Below are 19,253 nucleotides of genomic sequence, written 5' to 3'. Positions count from 1 at the left end.
GATTACATCTATTTGATTTTCAAATTGGACTAGCCTTTCATTCTCAGAATAAACCCCACTTAGTTGTGTTCTTTTATTTTTGTATAATGCCATATTTGATTTGCTAAGAATTTGTTGAGAATTTTTAAACGTTATGTTTACGAAGAGTACTGATTTTTAGTTTTCTCTCTTTGTACTATCATTGTTTAAATTTGGTATCAGAGTGATGCTGGACTCATAACATAAGCTAGGAAGTGTTTCCTCATCTTGTTTTCTTTTGTATTGCTTTAACATCATTTCACAAATTTTGATATGCTATATTTTATCTTCATTTGGTTCAGAATATTTTATTTTCCCCAAGGCTTGATTTTTGATCCATGGATTTAAATAATCTAAATGAGAGAGGGGAAGATGGCGGCGAAGGGAGTGCATCACACCAGTGCGCCGCGTCACTGTGCAGGAGAAAGACGAGGTGAAACAGCTGAAGGCTATCTTGTTGTGAATTTCCAGTGAAATTGAGGTGCTCCAGAATCTAGTGGACGGATTTCTATCGCGCGAGGTTCGGCTGCAGGGGCTCGGACGCCGGCGATTTCTCCGCACGGAGGGTCGCGCCCCGCAGCTGGAATCTGCGGCGCGCGCTGGGAAGCGGCGAGGTGCTGGAGCGGGGGTGCAGTGATGCGGATTCTGGGGGCTCCTGCCAGTGGTGCAATGGCCATGCTTAGTGCTGAGTTCCGGCTTTGAGACAGAGGAGAGAAGCGGTCCAGTTCGGTTCTCGACACCGGTCGGACCACGGAGGAGGACAGCAGCCGCCATCATGGAGAGCTGATGTAATCATCCCTGTTTTCTACTGATCTCAGCTCATTCAGCTACGGAACAGGTGATTTCAGGCTGGTATTTGCCTGCGTTTCGCAGACAGATCGCTCAGGCTCGGGGCTGGAGAACCAGTGGAGAATACTCCTAGGGGCTCGCTCCTGGTAAGGCGTGCGCCGGGCTCTGAGCGGCCAGAATCTGGTTCTTGGGGCTGCTTAGGCTCAGGGCTGGGGAACCTGCGGAGACTGCGTGTTGAGGCCAGCTCCAAGTGGAGCGTGCGCTGAGCTCGGGGCGGCTGGGTTCTGACTCCCGGAACAGTTTTGGCCCGGGGCTGGGGAGCGCGCGGGGACTGCGTCTTTGAGCCTGCTCCCAGCGGAGCGTGCACCAAGCTCGGAGAGCTTGGAGCGGCCGGGCTCTGACTCCTGGAGTTGCTTTGGCCTGGAGGGGAACCCACGGGGGTCGCTCCTTGGAGCCTGCTCCTAGCGGGGCGTGAGCCGGGATCGGAGAGGCCGGGTTCTGGCTCCCGAAGCTGCTTTGGCCCAGGGTTGGAGAACCTGCGGTGACTGCTTCTCGGTCCGGGTCCTGCTGGGTGCTGTGGGGGCTAGGGGGGCAGAGTGGAGCTGCCCCCTGCGCCCAGAGCAGGCCAAGTGACCCGCCGGCGTGGTAACATGACACCCCAACTGCAGCTGGGGCCGAAGAGAGTAGCCGCCCACACCTAGAACAGGACCGGCGACCCGATGGCGTGGTAGCCAAGTCACCCCATTTGGAGTAGGGGCTGTGCAGAGCCGCCGTCTGAGCCTGCAAGGTAGGCAGACCTGCGTCCCACTGGCAGGACAGGCCCGGTAGCCTGCCAGCGTGGTGGACACGTAGCACCGAGGCAGAGCCGCCGCCCACATCCGGATCAGGACCAACGACCCGAGGGCGTGGTAGTTACGTCACCACAATTGGAGTGCGGGCAGAGCAGAGCTGCCACCCGCGCCCGCAGGGTGGGCAGACCTGCGACCGACCAGAGTGGTAGACAGATCACCCTAATTAGAGGAGGAGCACAGCCACTAGCCGCCCTGAAAGGGAGATTTTCCAACTATACAACAGCAATATAAATAAATAGGGGGAAAATTTCAAAAACACAACAGTTTCACCAAGCAGAAAAAAACGCGAGTAGTATGAAAAGACAAGGAAAGAAAGGACCACAAGCAATGCAGGTCAACTCAGCTTTAGAAGAGGTAATAGCTGCAACAGATGGAATGTCAGAAAAAGACTTCAGGATATACATGCTTCAGATGATCTGGAGTCTCAAGGAAGACATGAGACAGCAAAATCAGACAATGAAAGATCATTTTGACAAGGAATTACATAAACAAATCCAGGAAGTAAAATATCAATTACACAGGGAGATAGAGGTAATAAAAAACAAATAGAAATCCTAGAAATGCAGGAAGCAATGAATCAACTTAAAAACTCAATTGAGAATACTACCAGCAGAGTAGATCACTTAGAAGATAGAACATCAGACAATGAAGACAAAGTATTTCAACTTGAAAAGAACATAGACAGCTCAGCAAGACTGCTAAGAAAGCATGAGCAGAACATCCAAGAAATATGGGATAACATTAAAAGACCAAACTTAAGAGTCACTGGGATACAGGAAGGCACAGAGCTCCAAACCAAAGGAATAAACAATCTATTCAATGAAATAATACGAGAAAACTTCCCAGACTTGAAGAATGAGACAGAATCCCAAATCCTAGAAGCCTACAGGACGCCGAATGTGCAAAATCATAAGAGATCCACACCTAGACACATTGTAATGAAGATGCCCAACATACAGAATAAGGAGAGAATTTTAAAAGCTACAAGAGAAAGGAAGCAGATTACATTTAGGGGTAAACCAATCAGGATAACAGCTGATCTCTCAACACAGACTCTGAAAGCTAGAAGATCCTGTAATAACATATTTCATACACTGAAAGAAAATGGGTTCCAACCAAGAATCGTGTGTCCGGCGAAATTAAGCTTCAGGATGGAAGATGAAATTAAAACCTTCCACGATACACAAAAGTTAAAAAGAATTCGCAGCTAGAAAACCATCTCTTCAAAAAATCCTTGGCAAAACATTACAGGAAGAGGAAATGGAAAATAACATTGAAAACCAACAGTGGGAGGTAGAACAGTAAAGGGGGGAAAGTAATCAAAGAGGAAAACAAATCAGGTTTAGTAACAATAATAAACAAATATGGCTGGAAGAACAAACCATATTTCAATAATAACCCTAAATGTTAATGGCTTAAACTCACCAATTAAGAGATACAGGCTAGTTGAATGGATCATAAAACAAGACCCAACAAAATGCTGCCTACAGGAGACGCATTTGATAGGAAAAGATATACATAGACTGAAGGTGAAAGGTTGGGAAAAATCATACCACTCATATGGACTGCGGAAACAAGCAGGAGTGTCCATACTCATATCAAATAAAATAGATTTGAAGCCAAAGTTAATCAAAAGGGATAAAGAGGGACACTACATACTGCTCAAGGGAACCATACACCAACAAGACATAACAATCATAAATATATATGCCCCAAACAATGGTGCAGCTATGTTCATCAAGCAAACTCTTCTCAAGTTCAAGAGTCTAATAGACCATCATACAATAATCATGGGAGACTTCAACACACCTCTCTCACCACGGCACAGATCTTCCAAACAAAAGTTGAATAAGGAAACTATAGAAATCAATAACACAATTAACAACCTAGACTTAATTGACATATATAGAATATACCACCCAACATCAAGCAGTTACACTTTTTTCTCAGCAGCACATGGATCCTTCTCAAAAATAGATCCTATATTATGTCACAGGGCAACTCTTAGACAATATAAAGGAGTAGAGATAATACCCTGCATCCTATCTGATCATAATGGAATGAAACTGAAAATCAACGATAAAAGAAGGAAGGAAAAATCATGCATCACTTGGAGAATGAACAATAGGTTACTGAATGATCAATGGGTTTTAGAAGACATCAAGGAGGAAATTAAAAACTTCTTAGAGTTAAATGAAAACACAGACACAACATATCGGAATCTATGGGACACATTGAAAGCAGTTCTAAGAGGAAAATTCATTGCTTGGACTTCATTCCTTAAAAAAAGAAAAAAACCAACAAATAAGTGATCTCATACTTCATCTCAAAATCCTAGAAAAAGAAGAGCAAAACAACAGCAAAAGAAGTAGAAGGCAAGAAATAATTAAAATCAGAGCTGAAATTAATGAAATCGAAACAAAAGAAACAATTGAAAAAATTGACAAAACTAAAAGTTGGTTCTTTGAAAAAATAAATAAAATCGACAGACCCTTAGCCATGCTAACGAAGAGAAGAAGAGAGAGAACTCAAATTACTAATATGGGATGAAAAAGGCAATATCACAACAGACACTTCAGAAATACAGAAGATAATCAGAAATTATTTTGAATCCTTATACTCCAATAAAATAGAAGATAGTGAAGGCATCGATAAATTTCGTAAGTCATATGATCTGCCCAGATTGAGTCAGGAGGATATAGACAACCTAAACAGACCAATAACAATTGAGGAAATAGAAGAAACCATCAAAAGACTACCAACTAAGAAAAGCCCAGGACCGGATGGGTATACAGCAGAGTTTTACAAAACCTTTAAAGAGGAACTAACACCAATACTTTTCAAGCTATTTCAGGAAATAGAAAAAGAGGGAGAACTTCCAAATACATTCTACTAGGCCAACATCACCCTGATGCCTAAACCCGACAAAGACACTTCAAAGAAAGAAAACTACAGATCAATATCTCTAATAAACCTAGATGCAAAAATCCTTAATAAAATTCTGGCGAATCGGATTCAAAAACATATCAAAAAAATTATACACCATGATCAATAGGATTCATCCCTGGGATGCAAGGCTGGTTCAATATACGGAAATCAATAAATGTTATTCACCACATCAATAGACTTAAAAATAAGAACCATATGATCATCTCGATAGATGCAGAAAAAGCATTCGACAAAGTGCAGCATCCCTTTATGTTCAAAACTCTAGAAAAATTAGGGATAACAGGATCATACCTCAACATTGTAAATGCAATCTATGATAAGCCAGAGGCCAGCATCATTCTGAATGGAGAAAAATTGAAGGCATTCCCTCTAAGATCTGGTACAAGACAGGGATGCCCTCTCTCACCACTTCTGTTCAACATAGTCCTGGAAACACTGGCCAGAGCAATTAGACAGACAAAAGAAATTAAAGGCATAAAAATAGGAAAAGAAGAACTTACATTATCACTATTTGCAGATGGCATGATTCTATACCTAGCAGACCCAAATGGGTCTACAAAGAAACTATTAGAGCTAATAAATGAATTCAGCAAAGTGGCAGGATATAAAATCAACACGCATAAATCAAATGCATTCCTGTATATCAGCGACAAATCCTCTGAAACGGAAATGAGGACACTACTCCATTCACAATGTCCCCCCAAAAAATAAAATACTTGGGAATCAACCTAACAAAAGAGGTGAAAGACTTATACAATGAAAACTACAGAACCCTAAAGAGAGATATAGAAGAAGACCTTAGAAGATGGAAAAATATACCCTGTTCATGGATAGGCAGAACTAACATCATCAAAATGGCGATATTACCAAAAGTTCTGTATAAGTTCAATGCAATGCCAATCAAAATTCCAACAGCTTTCTTGTAGAAATAGATAAAACAATCATGAATTCATATGGAATAATAAAAGACCCAGAATAGCAAAAACAATGCTAAGCAGGAAGTGTGAATCAGGTGGTATAGCGATACCAGACTTCAAACTATACTACAGAGCAATAGTAACAAAAACAGCATGGTACTGGTACCAAAACAGGCGGGTGGACCAATGGTACAGAATAGAGGACACAGAAACCAATCCACAAAACTACAACTATCTTATATTTGATAAAGGGGCTAAAAGCTTGCAATGGAGGAAGGATAGCATCTTCAACAAATGGTGCTGGGAAAACTGGAAATCCATTTGCATCAAAATGAAACTGAATCCCTTTCTCTCGCCATGCACAAAAGTTAACTCAAAATGGATCAAGGAGCTTGATATTAAATCAGAGACATGGCGTCTGATAGAACAAAAAGTTGTCTATGATCTACATACTGTGAGGTCGGGCTCCAAATTCCTCAATAGGACACCCATAGCACAAGAGTTAACAACTAGAATCAACAAATGGGACTTACTCAAACTAAAAAGTTTTTTCTCAGCAAAAGAAACAATAAGAGAGGTAAACAGGGAGCCTACATCCTGGGAACAAATCTTTACTCCACACACTTCAGATAGAGCCCTAATATCCAGAGTATACAAAGAACTCAAAAAATTAGACAATAAGATAACAAATAACCTAATCAACAAATGGGCCAAGGACCTGAACAGACACTTCTCAGAGGAGGACATACAATCAATTAATAAGTACATGAAAAAATGCTCACCATCTCTAGCAATCAGAGAAATGCAAATCAAAACCATCCTAAGATACCATCTCACTCCAATAAGATTGGCAGCCATTATGAAGTCCAACAACAACAAGTGCTAGAGAGGATGCGGGGAAAAGGGCACACTTGTTCATTGTTGGTGGGACTGCAAATTGGTGCAGCCAATTTGGAAAGCATTATGGAGATTTCTTGGAAAGCTTGGAATGGAACCACCATTTGACCCAGCTATTCCCCTTCTCGGTCTATTCCCTAAAGACCTAATAAGAGCATGCTACAGGGACACGGCTACATCGATGTTCATAGCAGCACAATTCACGATAGCAAGATTGTGGAATCAACCTAGATGCCCTTCAATAGATGTTGGATAAAAAAAAGTGGCATTTATACACAATGGAGTATTACTCTGCATTAAAAAATGACAAAATCATAGAATTTGGAGGGAAATGGATGGCATTAGAGCAGATTATGCTAAGTGAAGCTAGCCAATCCTTAAACAAATGCCAAATGACTGCTTTGATATAAGGGGAGTAACCAAGGACAGGGTAGGGATGAAGAGCTTGAGAAGAAGATTAACATTAAACAGGGATGAGAGGTGGGCGGGAAAGGGAGTGAGAAGGGAAATCCCATGGAAATGAAAGGTGATCCTCAGGGTTTTACAAAATTACATACAAGAGGAAATGAGGGGTAAGAGAAGAATAATACAAATGGAAGAAATGATTTACAGTAGAGGGGGTAGAGAGAGAAATGGGGAAAGGAGGGGAGGGGAGAGGAGGGGGATAGTAGAGAATAGGATAGACAGCACAATACATCAGACACTAGAATGGCAATATATAAATCAATGGAAGTGTAACTGATGTGATACAGCAATCTGTATACGGGGTAAAAATGGGAGTTCATAACCCACTTGAATCAAACTGTGAAATATGATATATTAAGAACTATGTAATGTTTTGAATGACCAACAATAAAAAAAAAAAGTGAAATGTTAGAAAATTCAGCATCTTAATTTTGTTGTATGGTATCAATTATTTTCTGACCGACTTGTGGAATGAATAAAGGGTGATTTATGTGGATATTGAAAAAAAAAATCTAAATGAAGCGTTTTGCTTAATTCCCAGGTATTTAGAGATTTTTCTTTCTTTTATTGATTTCTAGTTTAATTTCATTATTCTCTGAGAATCCAGTTCCTTGGGCTTTCCCTTTGCGGTATCTATCACAAAACTTGTGGCTTTCCTTAGCTTGGTCTATAACATTGTTCTATCAAAAGCAGAAGCTAAGGAACTAGAGGACAGAGGCGGGGGAAATCCAAAAGAGCATTGGATGCTGACCCCACCTTCTTAGAACCACAGCTCCAATGAATGGAGAAAAAACTCCTGTATAGTTTTGGCTCTTGCAGATTTCCATTGTTGCCACTGCATGTGGTCACAGTATTGCTTAAGGCTGGTCCATGGTGTGTAATAATAAAAGGAAGAGAGAAAATAAATGGACATTTTCCATAGTCTCTCAGCATAAATTCCCTTTCTTGCTGCTTGTGGCAGAGGGCTTCTTCTAAGAGCAGTTCTGGTTTCCAGTTAAATTCTGGCAGGGGACCTTTGAGGCAAAAAATAAGGTAAACTGTTAGATCAGTGATTTCTGGTGATCTTGCCTTGTCTGCCTGCTTTTTACTTTTCAGAGGCTCCAAATTTCTGCTGCAAGTATTCTGTCCAGATTTATTATTGCATTCAGTGAGAAAGACAAGGTGAAGTGTGCTAATTAATTACACTTACCATCCTATAATGAATTATTTTTAAAGCTAATTTTGAATATTTCTTGCATTCTAGCATATCTGAGTAGATTTGAAGTATTAAAATGACAAAATCAAAATTCTTATATGGTCAGATTCTCAACCAGTTGATTATCAACTCAGAAGACATGGAAGAATTCATATATCAGAATCTTAGAAAAATGCAGCACAGAAAGAGTTTCAAAATACACGTGCTCTTGGTTGAAAATGATGGCATTTTAATAAAAGACGGAAGTCTGTAAGTGGTTTAGAGGCAGAAAATTATGTTGGATCATTAATTTAGACCATCAAACAATAATTGTTAACTTTTTTGAGAGAATGTGAAGGTCAGAATTTTGAATAACCAGTGGAAGTTTTGGTGATTTAAATTAATAAATAGAATACATACACAAATATGTATATTATATACACACATAAAATTAGAATTATATTGTTTATGCTAGCTCTTGTGTAAGATCTTTTTTTACTTTAACATGTCAGAAGGCTAGAAACTCAGATGACTGTTTTAGGCAGGAAGAAGGAATTGCTGTATATCACCAAGCCATGGAAAGGATAAGGGACAGCTAACTGTCTCAGAGAAAAGAGCAAGAAAGCTACCAGGCTGTCTTTTTATAATATATCTTTGTCTTTCTCTGAGTCACATTACTACTCTTCCACGCGGCCTGCGCAGTGGTTTCATTAATGAGGTTCTAGGCATAAAGTTAGTTAGAAGAGATCGAAATAAAACACACAAACCAGTTACCTTATTTATATTGCTAGGTCCGAGACGGCTCACCTCCCTGGTTCCCGCCTCCAGCCGCCCAGCAGGGCAGCGAGGATTACTCTGGGCTAGCAGGAGAGAGAGAGAGCGAACACGCCTGGGAGTAGCCTTTTATTTGGGGAACAAGAGATTCAGGGGAGAATTCCATCCAATGAAGGTTGAGGGGGGGCTGCACTCCAAGGTCAGGGTCAGTGATTGGGTCTCCGGGGTCAGTGGTCACGCACACCCCCACACGGATGGGCTCTCTCATCAGGAAAGGGTCGGGAAAGCTCCGACACAGCCAGAGCGCCTCAGGCCCTTAACGGGAGTCACCCAATCACGTGTCAGAATGGCTCCCCACAACTACTACAGATTACTTTTTCCATATATTGCAGGTGTCATAACTGATGGTAGTTTTTTTCCAGGTTTATATTTTATAGCTTTATTACCAGAGAAGGACTGAAAAATCTCATTTTTTTGATACCAAATTGAAAAATTCTGGAGAGGGACTGAAGTTGTAGCTCTTGTCTGGTATGTATGAAGCTCTCAGTTCAATATTTAACCTCATCAAAAATAAATAGAGAAAGCAAAAAAAAGAAGAAGAGAGGGAGAGAGGAAAGATGTGTAAGTAGCTGTTAGGGAAAAACTTGATTTGCAGCCTCAGATTTTACTATTATACTCAGTGTTTGTAATTCTACTTATTCTTTGTATCATATGCTATAGATCACAGGAACCTTGGAAGTCAGATGTAATGGAAGCTTCCCTTTGACTTCAAAAATGAAGAATAGGAATATTTTATATAGCGATATCTTTAGGGAATGAATAAAGTTTGTATAATATTATATAGGCTGACCTCCTTTCTAATGAACTCTGAAACTTTTCTGAAGTTTATTCACTCATTCAACAAATTTGTTTCTAGTTTTAAAAGCCTGAATTTCTATAGACTTTATTAGTATGTGTATTTTTGGCATATTTGCTTTCAGGGTAAACAGTGTTTGAACCTAGTGAGACAACTGTTATGTGCCAGGATTGACCAGGAACTGTGTACAGTATAACATTCCAGCAAAGAAAGATCAATCTATAGTTTCCTCTTAAATTTGAGAATATGATAGATAGTCTAATGGCCTAGAAGATCTCATTTCCTGGGTAAGCACATATTTTCATTTTCTTCAACAGCTGCCTTTTAAGCTCTTGTTCTTCCCTTTCTGCTCTCTTTCCCTGATAACTGTGGTGGTAGTCTTGTCTTCCATCTTATTAATGTCTCAGCATACTATTTTAATGCATGATTAGCACTGGGATGAATATAACATTCATCTGAGGTTATTTCACAAATTTAGTTTCCTTATTCCTTGGTTGACATTCACAACTTTATTGATTTGATGAGTCCATCCTAGTTATTTCTTACAAGTGGCCCCTTGTTAGGCCTCAGGTTTTAATTTTGGTCCTAAATTGAATCTTTTGGCTTTTGAGTTCAAACTATTGATATGGCCAGCTCCCTTAATAATTTATTAACAAGTCCTTGATCCAAGTTTTGGGAAACACTGCTTTCTAGAGCTTTTCTATTACACGTTGGTATTAGCCATATTGTTGGGCTATATTCTTAGCCTTTTCATCTTGAACTACTTTATTACATCCATTTATCCTAGTAGTTAGGAGAGCTTGTTCTGTGATTAGTTCTACCTGCACTTGAGTCTCACCTCTGATACTTTTTATTTATGTGCTTTATTTGTTCCTATTTCCATTTCTGTAAAATAGAGATAAAATTGCTGTTTTGCAAAGTATATAAAGTACATAGTGTGGTGCTGAACACCATCATCATTATTCTTTCTTTTTAATTTCTTTTCTCCTTTCTCTGTATTTTTTTTCCTTTTGTAAATTTCTCTTCCTAGGTTGTCAGAACATCCTGAATTTTGTCTTTATTTATTCATAGTGTTTTGTTCACATGTGTATCAAAGAATTTTCTACACCTGACTTTTTCAGATTATGACCTCCCATGTATTCTTCGACCCAAAGCAATTTTTCTTTGGCACTCACCATTCCACTGAAATAGCTTTCATCAAGGTCAGCAGTGACCCTATTGCTAGGTTGAATAGTTTTCTCAGTCTTTATCTTACATAACTTTTGCAATCCAAACAGATGACTTTCTCATTCTTGAAAGATTCTTCCTTTCCCTTCTGTTTTGACTTTGCTCTTTCTCAGTTCCCTTTGGAAACTGTTATCTTTTGATCAATCGTTGAACTGTTAGTGTCTCTTAGAGCTTGATTTATAGCTGTTTACGCTTTTAACAAATTTCTAATTTTTAAATTGTGTAATATTTCACATACACATGAGTATATTTAACAAATATGTTAGGAAGCATAATAGCAAAATAAATTCTGGTGAATTACCAGTACCTTTTTTCTTTGTACATTTTAAAGTTGAAAAATGGTTCCTCAAATATGTCCATATCCTAAATCTTAGATCCTATGAAAGTTACCATATGGCAAATGAGTCTTTGCAGTTATGATTAAGTTTAAGATGTTGAGATGGAGAGTTATCCTGGTGGAACTTGTGGTATCACAATGGTCCTTATAAAAAGAACACAGGAGTTAGAGGAGAAGGCAGTGTAGTCTGAGCAGAGATTGGAAATGATGGGATCACATACCAAGAAATGCAAGCAGTTTCTAAAAGCTGGAAGAGAAAGGAACTACTTCTGCCCTGTAACCTCCAGAAGTAACCACCTCTGCTTGTACATTGATATTAGGCCTAGGAAATTAATTTTTGACTTCTTACTTCCAGAACCGTATGAAAATAAATTTATGGGGCTGGGGTTGTGGCTCAGTGGCAGAACGCTTGCCTCGCACATGTGAGGCGCTGGGTTCGTTCCTCAGCACCACATAAAAATGAATAAACAAAGATATTGCATCCATCTTTAACTAGAAAATATTAAAAAAAAAGAAAAGAAATTTATGTTGTTTTAATCCACCAACTTTATGGTTATTTGTTACAGCAGCTATAGGGAACTCATATATTGTCCTTGTATCTCATTGTCTACCATGATTTCAATTTATCATCTGTTTAAATCCTAAACGTGTATACTTCATTTTTATCATATGTACTTGTTTTTTTTTAAGCATTTTTTCTCTTCTAACCTTTATTTTATTTATTTGTTTTTATGTGGTTCTGAGGATTGAACTCAGTGCCTCATATGTGCTACACTGAGCCACAACCCCAGCCCTCATATGTACTTTTTAACTCAAGAAAATTAATACACATAAATGGCAATCAGAAGTTCATCATTGCATTTTTTTCTACTTGACAGTCATTTAGTTTTAGAGTCTGTAAACAAGTCAGGATGGCGCCTGGCATTTTGCCAGAGGGAGTGGTTTGTGAAGTAACGCCAGCGAGCCATTAAGTGTGGAGATTCCTTATTGGTTGACTGCTGTATCGAGTTTATGTTAAATAAGGTAAGCTGTGTGGAATGTATATATACCGCTCCGGGCCTACAATAAACGGCTCCCACTCCTGCTGTATCAATGTACACAAGGTGTTCGTCACCCCCCCCCCCCCCCCCCCGCCCCATTTTGCTGCAGCCGGACTGCGGCAGTTTACTACTCAACTAGAGGAAGAGTAATTTGTGGAACTGTCTGTCTTAAGAGAGATGGTTGTGGGTCTCCATTGGGGGATTATTCCTAAATAATTTTCGGGGGTTATTTTTATTAGTTACTATTTTTGCCAATCTAAGTCAATCTAAGTGTTTCTAACACTTTAAAATTACTCTCTGCTTAAGATGTGATTCTGTCTTTTTTCTGAATTCTAGACACTTTGATCTAATCTACTTTGGACTTTCACAGGCATATGCTTCCATCTCAGCATATCTCAAACAATTTGATGATCATTTTTCCCTTCTTAGTTACTGTCACCAGTACCCAGTCAGCTGTCTAAGCTAGAAACCTATGCTTTGTTCTTATATCCTTCCTCTCTTGGGCCTCATATCGATTAGTTATTAAATCCTAGTACTCATTTTCTTATTCAGTTTCCATCTTTGCTGCAGTTGTAGCTACTATCATCCTGCTTCTTGACCAGTCTCCATTTGATCAGTGTTAATTTGTACTTCATATTGCATACAGGGTAAAGTCCAAACTTCTTAGAATGTCACTGAGTCCTTCATATTCACTGCTCACATCTTCTGTCCATTCCTAGGCATTCATATTTTCAATAGTTTCTTCCTCGACTGATCTTCAGCTATACATTAAGTCCATGTTGTAGTGTTTCTGAACTACTTGCAATTCCTGAATGCTTTTTCTCTCCCTGTAACTAAGATTCTGTTTTACTAGACTGTTTCTTCTTCCTTTGTCTCTGGGCCTGCTGTGCCCCTGCCTTCCACCCCTAACACCCTTTGCCCGTTTAAGTCCTATTCATTCATTAGCTAACAATTTAAACATTCTTTGAGGAACATTATTTGAATTTACAGAGTTAGATTAAGTACTAATTTGGTGTGGGTTTAGAGTTCCTGTTGTTACCTTGTACCTCTTTCTAGTATCTTTTACCTGAAATGCTTGGGACTGTAATAGTTTTGGATTTTGTAGTTTTTTAAATTTCTGAATATATGTGTATGCATAATAAGATCTCTTGGGGATGGGATTCCAGTCTAAATGTGAATTTCATTTGCTTCATATATACCTTGTACACATAGCTTGAGGATATTTCTGTGTAATGTCTTTAATAATGTGTGCATGAAAAAAGTTTGGTACTATGGAATTTTCCACTTATAGTATCATGTTGGTGCTCATTAAGTTTTGGATGTTGGAGCATTTCCTATTTTGGATTATTAGATTAGGGATGCTCAACCTGTATTTCCTATACTTCATTGTGATTCCTTATTTACTTGTCTTTGTTTCCCTCTAGACCAAGATCTTTGAAATCAGGAACTGTTTTCCTCTTTACCAGTGTGTTTTCACAGCATTACACAATGCTTATTATATAATAGATTTTTAATATACATTTGTGGACTCATTTGATGGTGGAATAGTGTAGAGATTACATATGTTCCACAGCATCATTCCTATAAGCCCAATAATAGCATTTTAGGGATTCTTTTTCTTATGAAATAACTTTGGGTTTTAAATATAACCATCCTGAACAATAAATGTCACAGATTACTGAAAAATGATAGCTTTTGTAGTTTTATGATGCTTCTTGCTTCTTCCATACTATTGAATAATAGCATCATAAACATTAACTTAAGACAATGTTTACTAAAAGGTGCAAGTGGAATTCTGTAAGACAGATTTTTGTGCAATTTGGGTTCTTCTTAGAATATTAAAGTTTTCCATAAAAGAATGGAAATCTATTTCAAATCTAATGAATTGCCAATAGTAAAGTATTATTATTATTATTTTCTGTAATGAATAATGGTACAGCTATTATGCTGTAGATTTTGGAATGGTGGACTGCTCAGAATGCAAAATAAAGTCTCTTGGCTTTGGAGGTTGAAAAGATTCTGTTGTTGAACAACCACATGATTTTATTCAGTTAAATTTATTAATTTGTATTTATGTTAGAAATAAAAGTAATTCAAAAACAATCTCCTATGGCTTAAGGCATATTTGAATATTATAGGTTTGTTACATTTTACCATTTTATTTAATTTATTGGAAGGGAATTTGAAAGAGACAAAAATAAGTATTGGTAGAAATATTTGGGAACATGAATTCATGTCTTTTTCAACCAAAATTAAAATAATGGTTATATGATAGTATGCTTAAATTTAAAAATAAATCATCGATCTGATTGACAAAACTGTACTATTCATAATAAGTGCTCTTTTAGTCAGCTTTTTCGCTGCAATGACTTAAAGATCTGACCAGAACAGTTTTAGGGGAGGAAAAGTTTATTTGGGGGCTCATGGTTTTAGAGGTCTCAATCCATAGACAGCAGGCTCCATTCCTTGGGGCTTGAGGTAAAGCAGGACATCATGGTGGAAGAGTATGGCAGAGGGAAGTGGCCAACATAATGATCTAGAAGTAGAGAGAGAGGTCTCCACTTGCCAGATACAAATATATACCGCAAAGCTACACCCCCAGTGAACCACTTCCTCCAGATACACCCCACCTGCCTCCAGTTACCATTTAATACCATCAAGGATTAATTCACTGATTAGGTTAAGGCTATCCCCAATCATTTCTCTTCCAAACCTTCTTGCATTGTCTAACATGTGAGCTTTTAGGGTACACTCACATCCAAACCATAACAAGTGCTAAATATGTGAATGATTCATGGTAATGTGATGCTAAACATTTTTAAAGTGGCACATAATAATGATACAGAATAATAGGTTTCATTGTACCATATTCATACATGCACATAACATAGTTTGATCAGTTTCATTCCCCAGTACTATTGCTAAACATTTTAAAAATCTTTCCTAATCCTGGGGCATTGGATACTCAGTGAAAGCAAAAGTATCTGGACAGGACAGGCAAATAGGCTTCAGTATGGTTTCCTAAGGAATTTTTTTCTGACAATTCTACATAATTACACCACACTACTCTCAAATACGTAGTTTTTTCCTCTATGCATGGAAAAAATACCTCATATATACCTTTATCATTTGAATAATCATTTGTAATTGGCATTCAAATCAATTACATTGAAATTATGTTTATATGTCTAACTTCTCCTAGTAAACTATAAAATCTTGAAAGCTACCTATTGGGTCTAGCTAGAATTGTGCATAAGATCTATGTATTAGATGTTTCAGTAGATATTTGATGAGTTGAGAATAGCAATTAAAATTTTGGTATATATTTTTAAGTATATATTGTCTACAAAGTTCAACTGAGTTTTTAAAAAAGGTAGATGCACTGTGCACTGTTATATAGTTAATCAGTTTTAACTCTTGCCAAATTTTTACAGTTCCTCTTCAGAGTATTTTATATTTTTTTCTTCCTTTGGTCATTTTCTTTTGTTTTCATTTTCAGTACTGGAAATTGAATCCAGGACCTCAAGCATGCTAGCATGGTTTCTACTACAGAGCTATTCCCCTAAACCCCATGTATTTTATTGCTTCAGTGTTTACTAATATAACAAAAACTATTTTAAAGTTTTAAAATAGCTTCTTTTGGTGAATTTTTTTCCTCTTTATTTTTTTCTTTTTTTGGTACTGGGGCTGGAACCCAAGACTTGGTGCATGCTAGGCAAGTGCTCTACCTATGAGCCACATCCCCAGGCCAGGTAAGTATTTTTTTAAATGAAGAAATGTTAGTATGAATAGTCTGTGGAAAAAGTACTGGTTTTTTTTGCTTATTTTTTTATTATGTTAGTTTTGTGATTAAAATCAAATTGCATATACAATTCTGACAGTAGTTCTTATTAAAAAGTCATTGGCTTAGACTTTTAGTTGGGTAATTTACTAAGAGAAGACAGTGGGAGTTTAAATTAGTCTGGTCACAGTTAAATTGACTGGATTTGGATGAATCATAAAATGATTGGTAAATTTTTCCTAAATGGTACGAAGGCCTATAAAACCAAATTTAATAACAAGTAGGTTATTCTTCATTCAGCTAACTACTATGAAGTTTTATGTGTGTTTGTATCTGTGTGTCATAATTTATTTTTAGGTAGCTTTTAGTACTGGTATTCATATATATTTCATTCTCTTTCATTTTTGAGGTGATAGATGACCATATTTTGTAATTTTGTTTTAAAATTCTACTGGGATTTTCTTTTTTAAGTTTAAACAAATTCATAGGTCTATCAAGTTTACAAACATGAATTATTTTTTTTTCAAATGACACTGCTTTGCCTAGTAGTACAGAATATTTTCAGTTTCTCTTTTATTAATAACTCACCGATAGATAAAGTAATTTGTTATTAAATCTTTCCTTGGTATGTATTTGATTTCAAAACAATGATTGCTTTAGAATAGGCCTTAGATAGAAAATATTATAGTTGTTTAGGAAAATGAATTATTTATTTTTTCAATCTGAATCTATTTTAGCTGAATCCATGCCTTAAAGTTGTCATGGATTTTAAGATTAAGCTAATAAAAACTTTTAAAGCTTCTAAATGGAATTCAGTTGTTAGTTTAACAACTTTAGTTTCTCAAACTTAATAATAATGATTGTTGCTAATAATTTTGCTTGGATTATGTCAGGAACTGTGCTAAGTGTTTAACATTTATATCTCATTTAATCTTCGAAGTAGCTCTATGAGGTGATACTTTGGTTGACTAAAAGGTAGACAATACTAAAGGTAGTATAGGACAATAACATTCTGATGATATGAGTGGTCATTCATATAGTCAAGTCAAACAGCATGTCGTTGATGAAGAAGGCTCTCAGGGACTATGATGAGAATCTTGATTCAGTAAAGCTAAATAACCATAGTAGTTTGATGGCAGGACTGGTCAGATCATAGAACAATGTCTTCCACAATGTAGAAGAGCCTAGGCCTAGATTGAGCTTTTAGCATTGTTAGTGTTAGTGTGCTGAGCTCATTACATTGTGAAATGTTGTTCAGTGGTGCTCATATAGTTTTTCTAGCCAACAATATGTATTTTAAATACCACTCATTACATCAAGGAAAAATCATTTAAACCTTGATTTATGCTAACTAAAAAAATCCCATATTTAATGTAACTTTTTTAAAAAGAGAGAGAAAATTTTTTTAATATTTATTTTTAGTTTTCGGTGGACACAACATCTTTTATTTTTATGTGGTGCTGAGGCTCGAACCTGGGTCCCACCCATGCTAGGCGAGCACTCTACCGCTGAGCCACAATCCCAGTCCCTAATGTAAATTTTAATAATGGTATATAAAGTACATGTCCCTGAATATCCCCTTCTGGAAAGTGTAAATACCTATCCTTAGGGTGTACTTTAAATTAACTTGTATACATTAGGTCGTATTATTAATATTGAAGGTTTTTTTTCCTTGTGTTTACAGCTAGACTAGCAAACATTTATTGACCACGTGCCAAGCACTTGCTAAGACTTTATTATATACATTGTCTCATTTAATCCTCACAGTAACCATATGTCGTAAGTAGAAATACAGTTACCATTGCTTTTCAGTATAATATTGTAGTGGGGAGTACTGGGGATTGAACTCAGGGGCACTCAACTATTGAGCTACATCCCAGCTCTATTTTTGTTTTTTTATTTAAGATAGGGTCTCCCTAGGGTTGAGGCTCAGCGGTAGAGTGCTCGCCTAGCACATGTGTGGTCCTGGGTTCGATCTTCACCACAAATAAATAAATAAATAAATTGTGTCCAACTACAACTAAAAAATAAACATTAAAAAAAAAAAAAAGACAGGGTGTCACTGAGTTGCTTAGCACCTCTCCATTACTGAGACTGGCTTTGAACTCAAGACCCTCCTATCTCAGCCTTCCAAGCTGCTGGGATTTCAGGCATGCCACCGCACCCAGCTGAATAGTGGATGGCAAAGAGATCTTTTCTTCTCCCCCTCCCCCTCCCTTTCCATATATATATATATATATATATATATATATATATATATATATAATTTTGTGTAATTCCCTCTCATCTCTTCTTCTACCTGTTTATTTATTACTGCTCTCTCCACCCAGCACCTTCCAAATCATTGTTATTAGTTTCTAATTGGTGGAATTTGTTTATGCATACTCAAGAAAATCCGCTCTTCTTATTCTGCATTTTTCCAAAAGATGAGGTATATTAATTATGATTTTTATTTCAATTTTACTACTTTTATTAAAATTTCCACACATGCAAAAAATTTGAATACAATGAATCCACAAACATACCACTTAAATTTCACATTTATTAATATTTTGCTATCCTTTTGCTTATTTTGCATATATGTGGATATGAATGAGTAAGATGCATATATGCATATATTCTCTTTTACCTAAGCCATTTGCAGTGTACTTCTCATAACAAGTATACTTGTCATGGTACTCCATCCCCAAATGCTTCTATTTTCTAGGTAAAAATGGAAACTTTTAAATAAAGAGTGGCATGAGTGGTTGGAAGATATTTTTGAGAGAGGACTGGAGGCGGGGAGGCCAGTTAAATGATTGTTCTATTAGTCCAGGTGAGAAAGAATGGAGACAGAAACAGAGAGGTGGATTTGGTAGTACTTTGCAGTTGATGGTATGGAAAAATGTCAGCTATTTACATTTGTTCAGACAAAGTCTGGAAGAGATGTGCTTGATCATCTTTTTGTAGTATTCTCTCTACTCTTGTCACTAAATGAATTGGTTCTGCTTGTTGCTAAAGGAAGAAATGAACATTTGTTTCTACACTAGGCACTGCATACCAATTACTTAACATGTTATTTAATTCTACCAGTAACTCTGTGAGGCATTATTATACTTTCTTGTGCAGATGAGAAAATTGAAGCTTAGTGTTGTGAAATAATTTGTTCAAGATCATGTTGCTGTTAAGTGGCAGATCT

General features: G+C 37.3%; 1 protein-coding gene across 3 annotated transcripts in view; it reads left to right on the top strand.

The window, feature by feature from the left end:
• NDUFS4 (NADH:ubiquinone oxidoreductase subunit S4) overlaps positions 1-19,253 on the top strand; it is a 118,750-nt gene that overhangs the window by 11,784 nt on the left and 87,713 nt on the right. For 2 of the 3 annotated variants that reach the window (XM_081310681.1, XM_081310679.1), the window contains exon 2: positions 15,994-16,046. The exons of the other annotated variant lie outside the window; for it this stretch is intronic. In XM_081310681.1, coding sequence (XP_081166807.1) covers positions 15,994-16,046 — 53 coding nt within the window. The remainder of the gene's footprint in view (positions 1-15,993; positions 16,047-19,253) is intronic. 3 annotated transcript variants of the gene reach the window in all.

This window comes from Spermophilus citellus (genome assembly GCF_964194105.1).
Source record: "Spermophilus citellus genome assembly, chromosome: 1".
NCBI lineage: Eukaryota > Metazoa > Chordata > Mammalia > Rodentia > Sciuridae > Spermophilus > Spermophilus citellus.
Note: the sequence above shows the minus strand (reverse complement) of the source record. Positions and strands in the feature narration are given on the sequence as shown.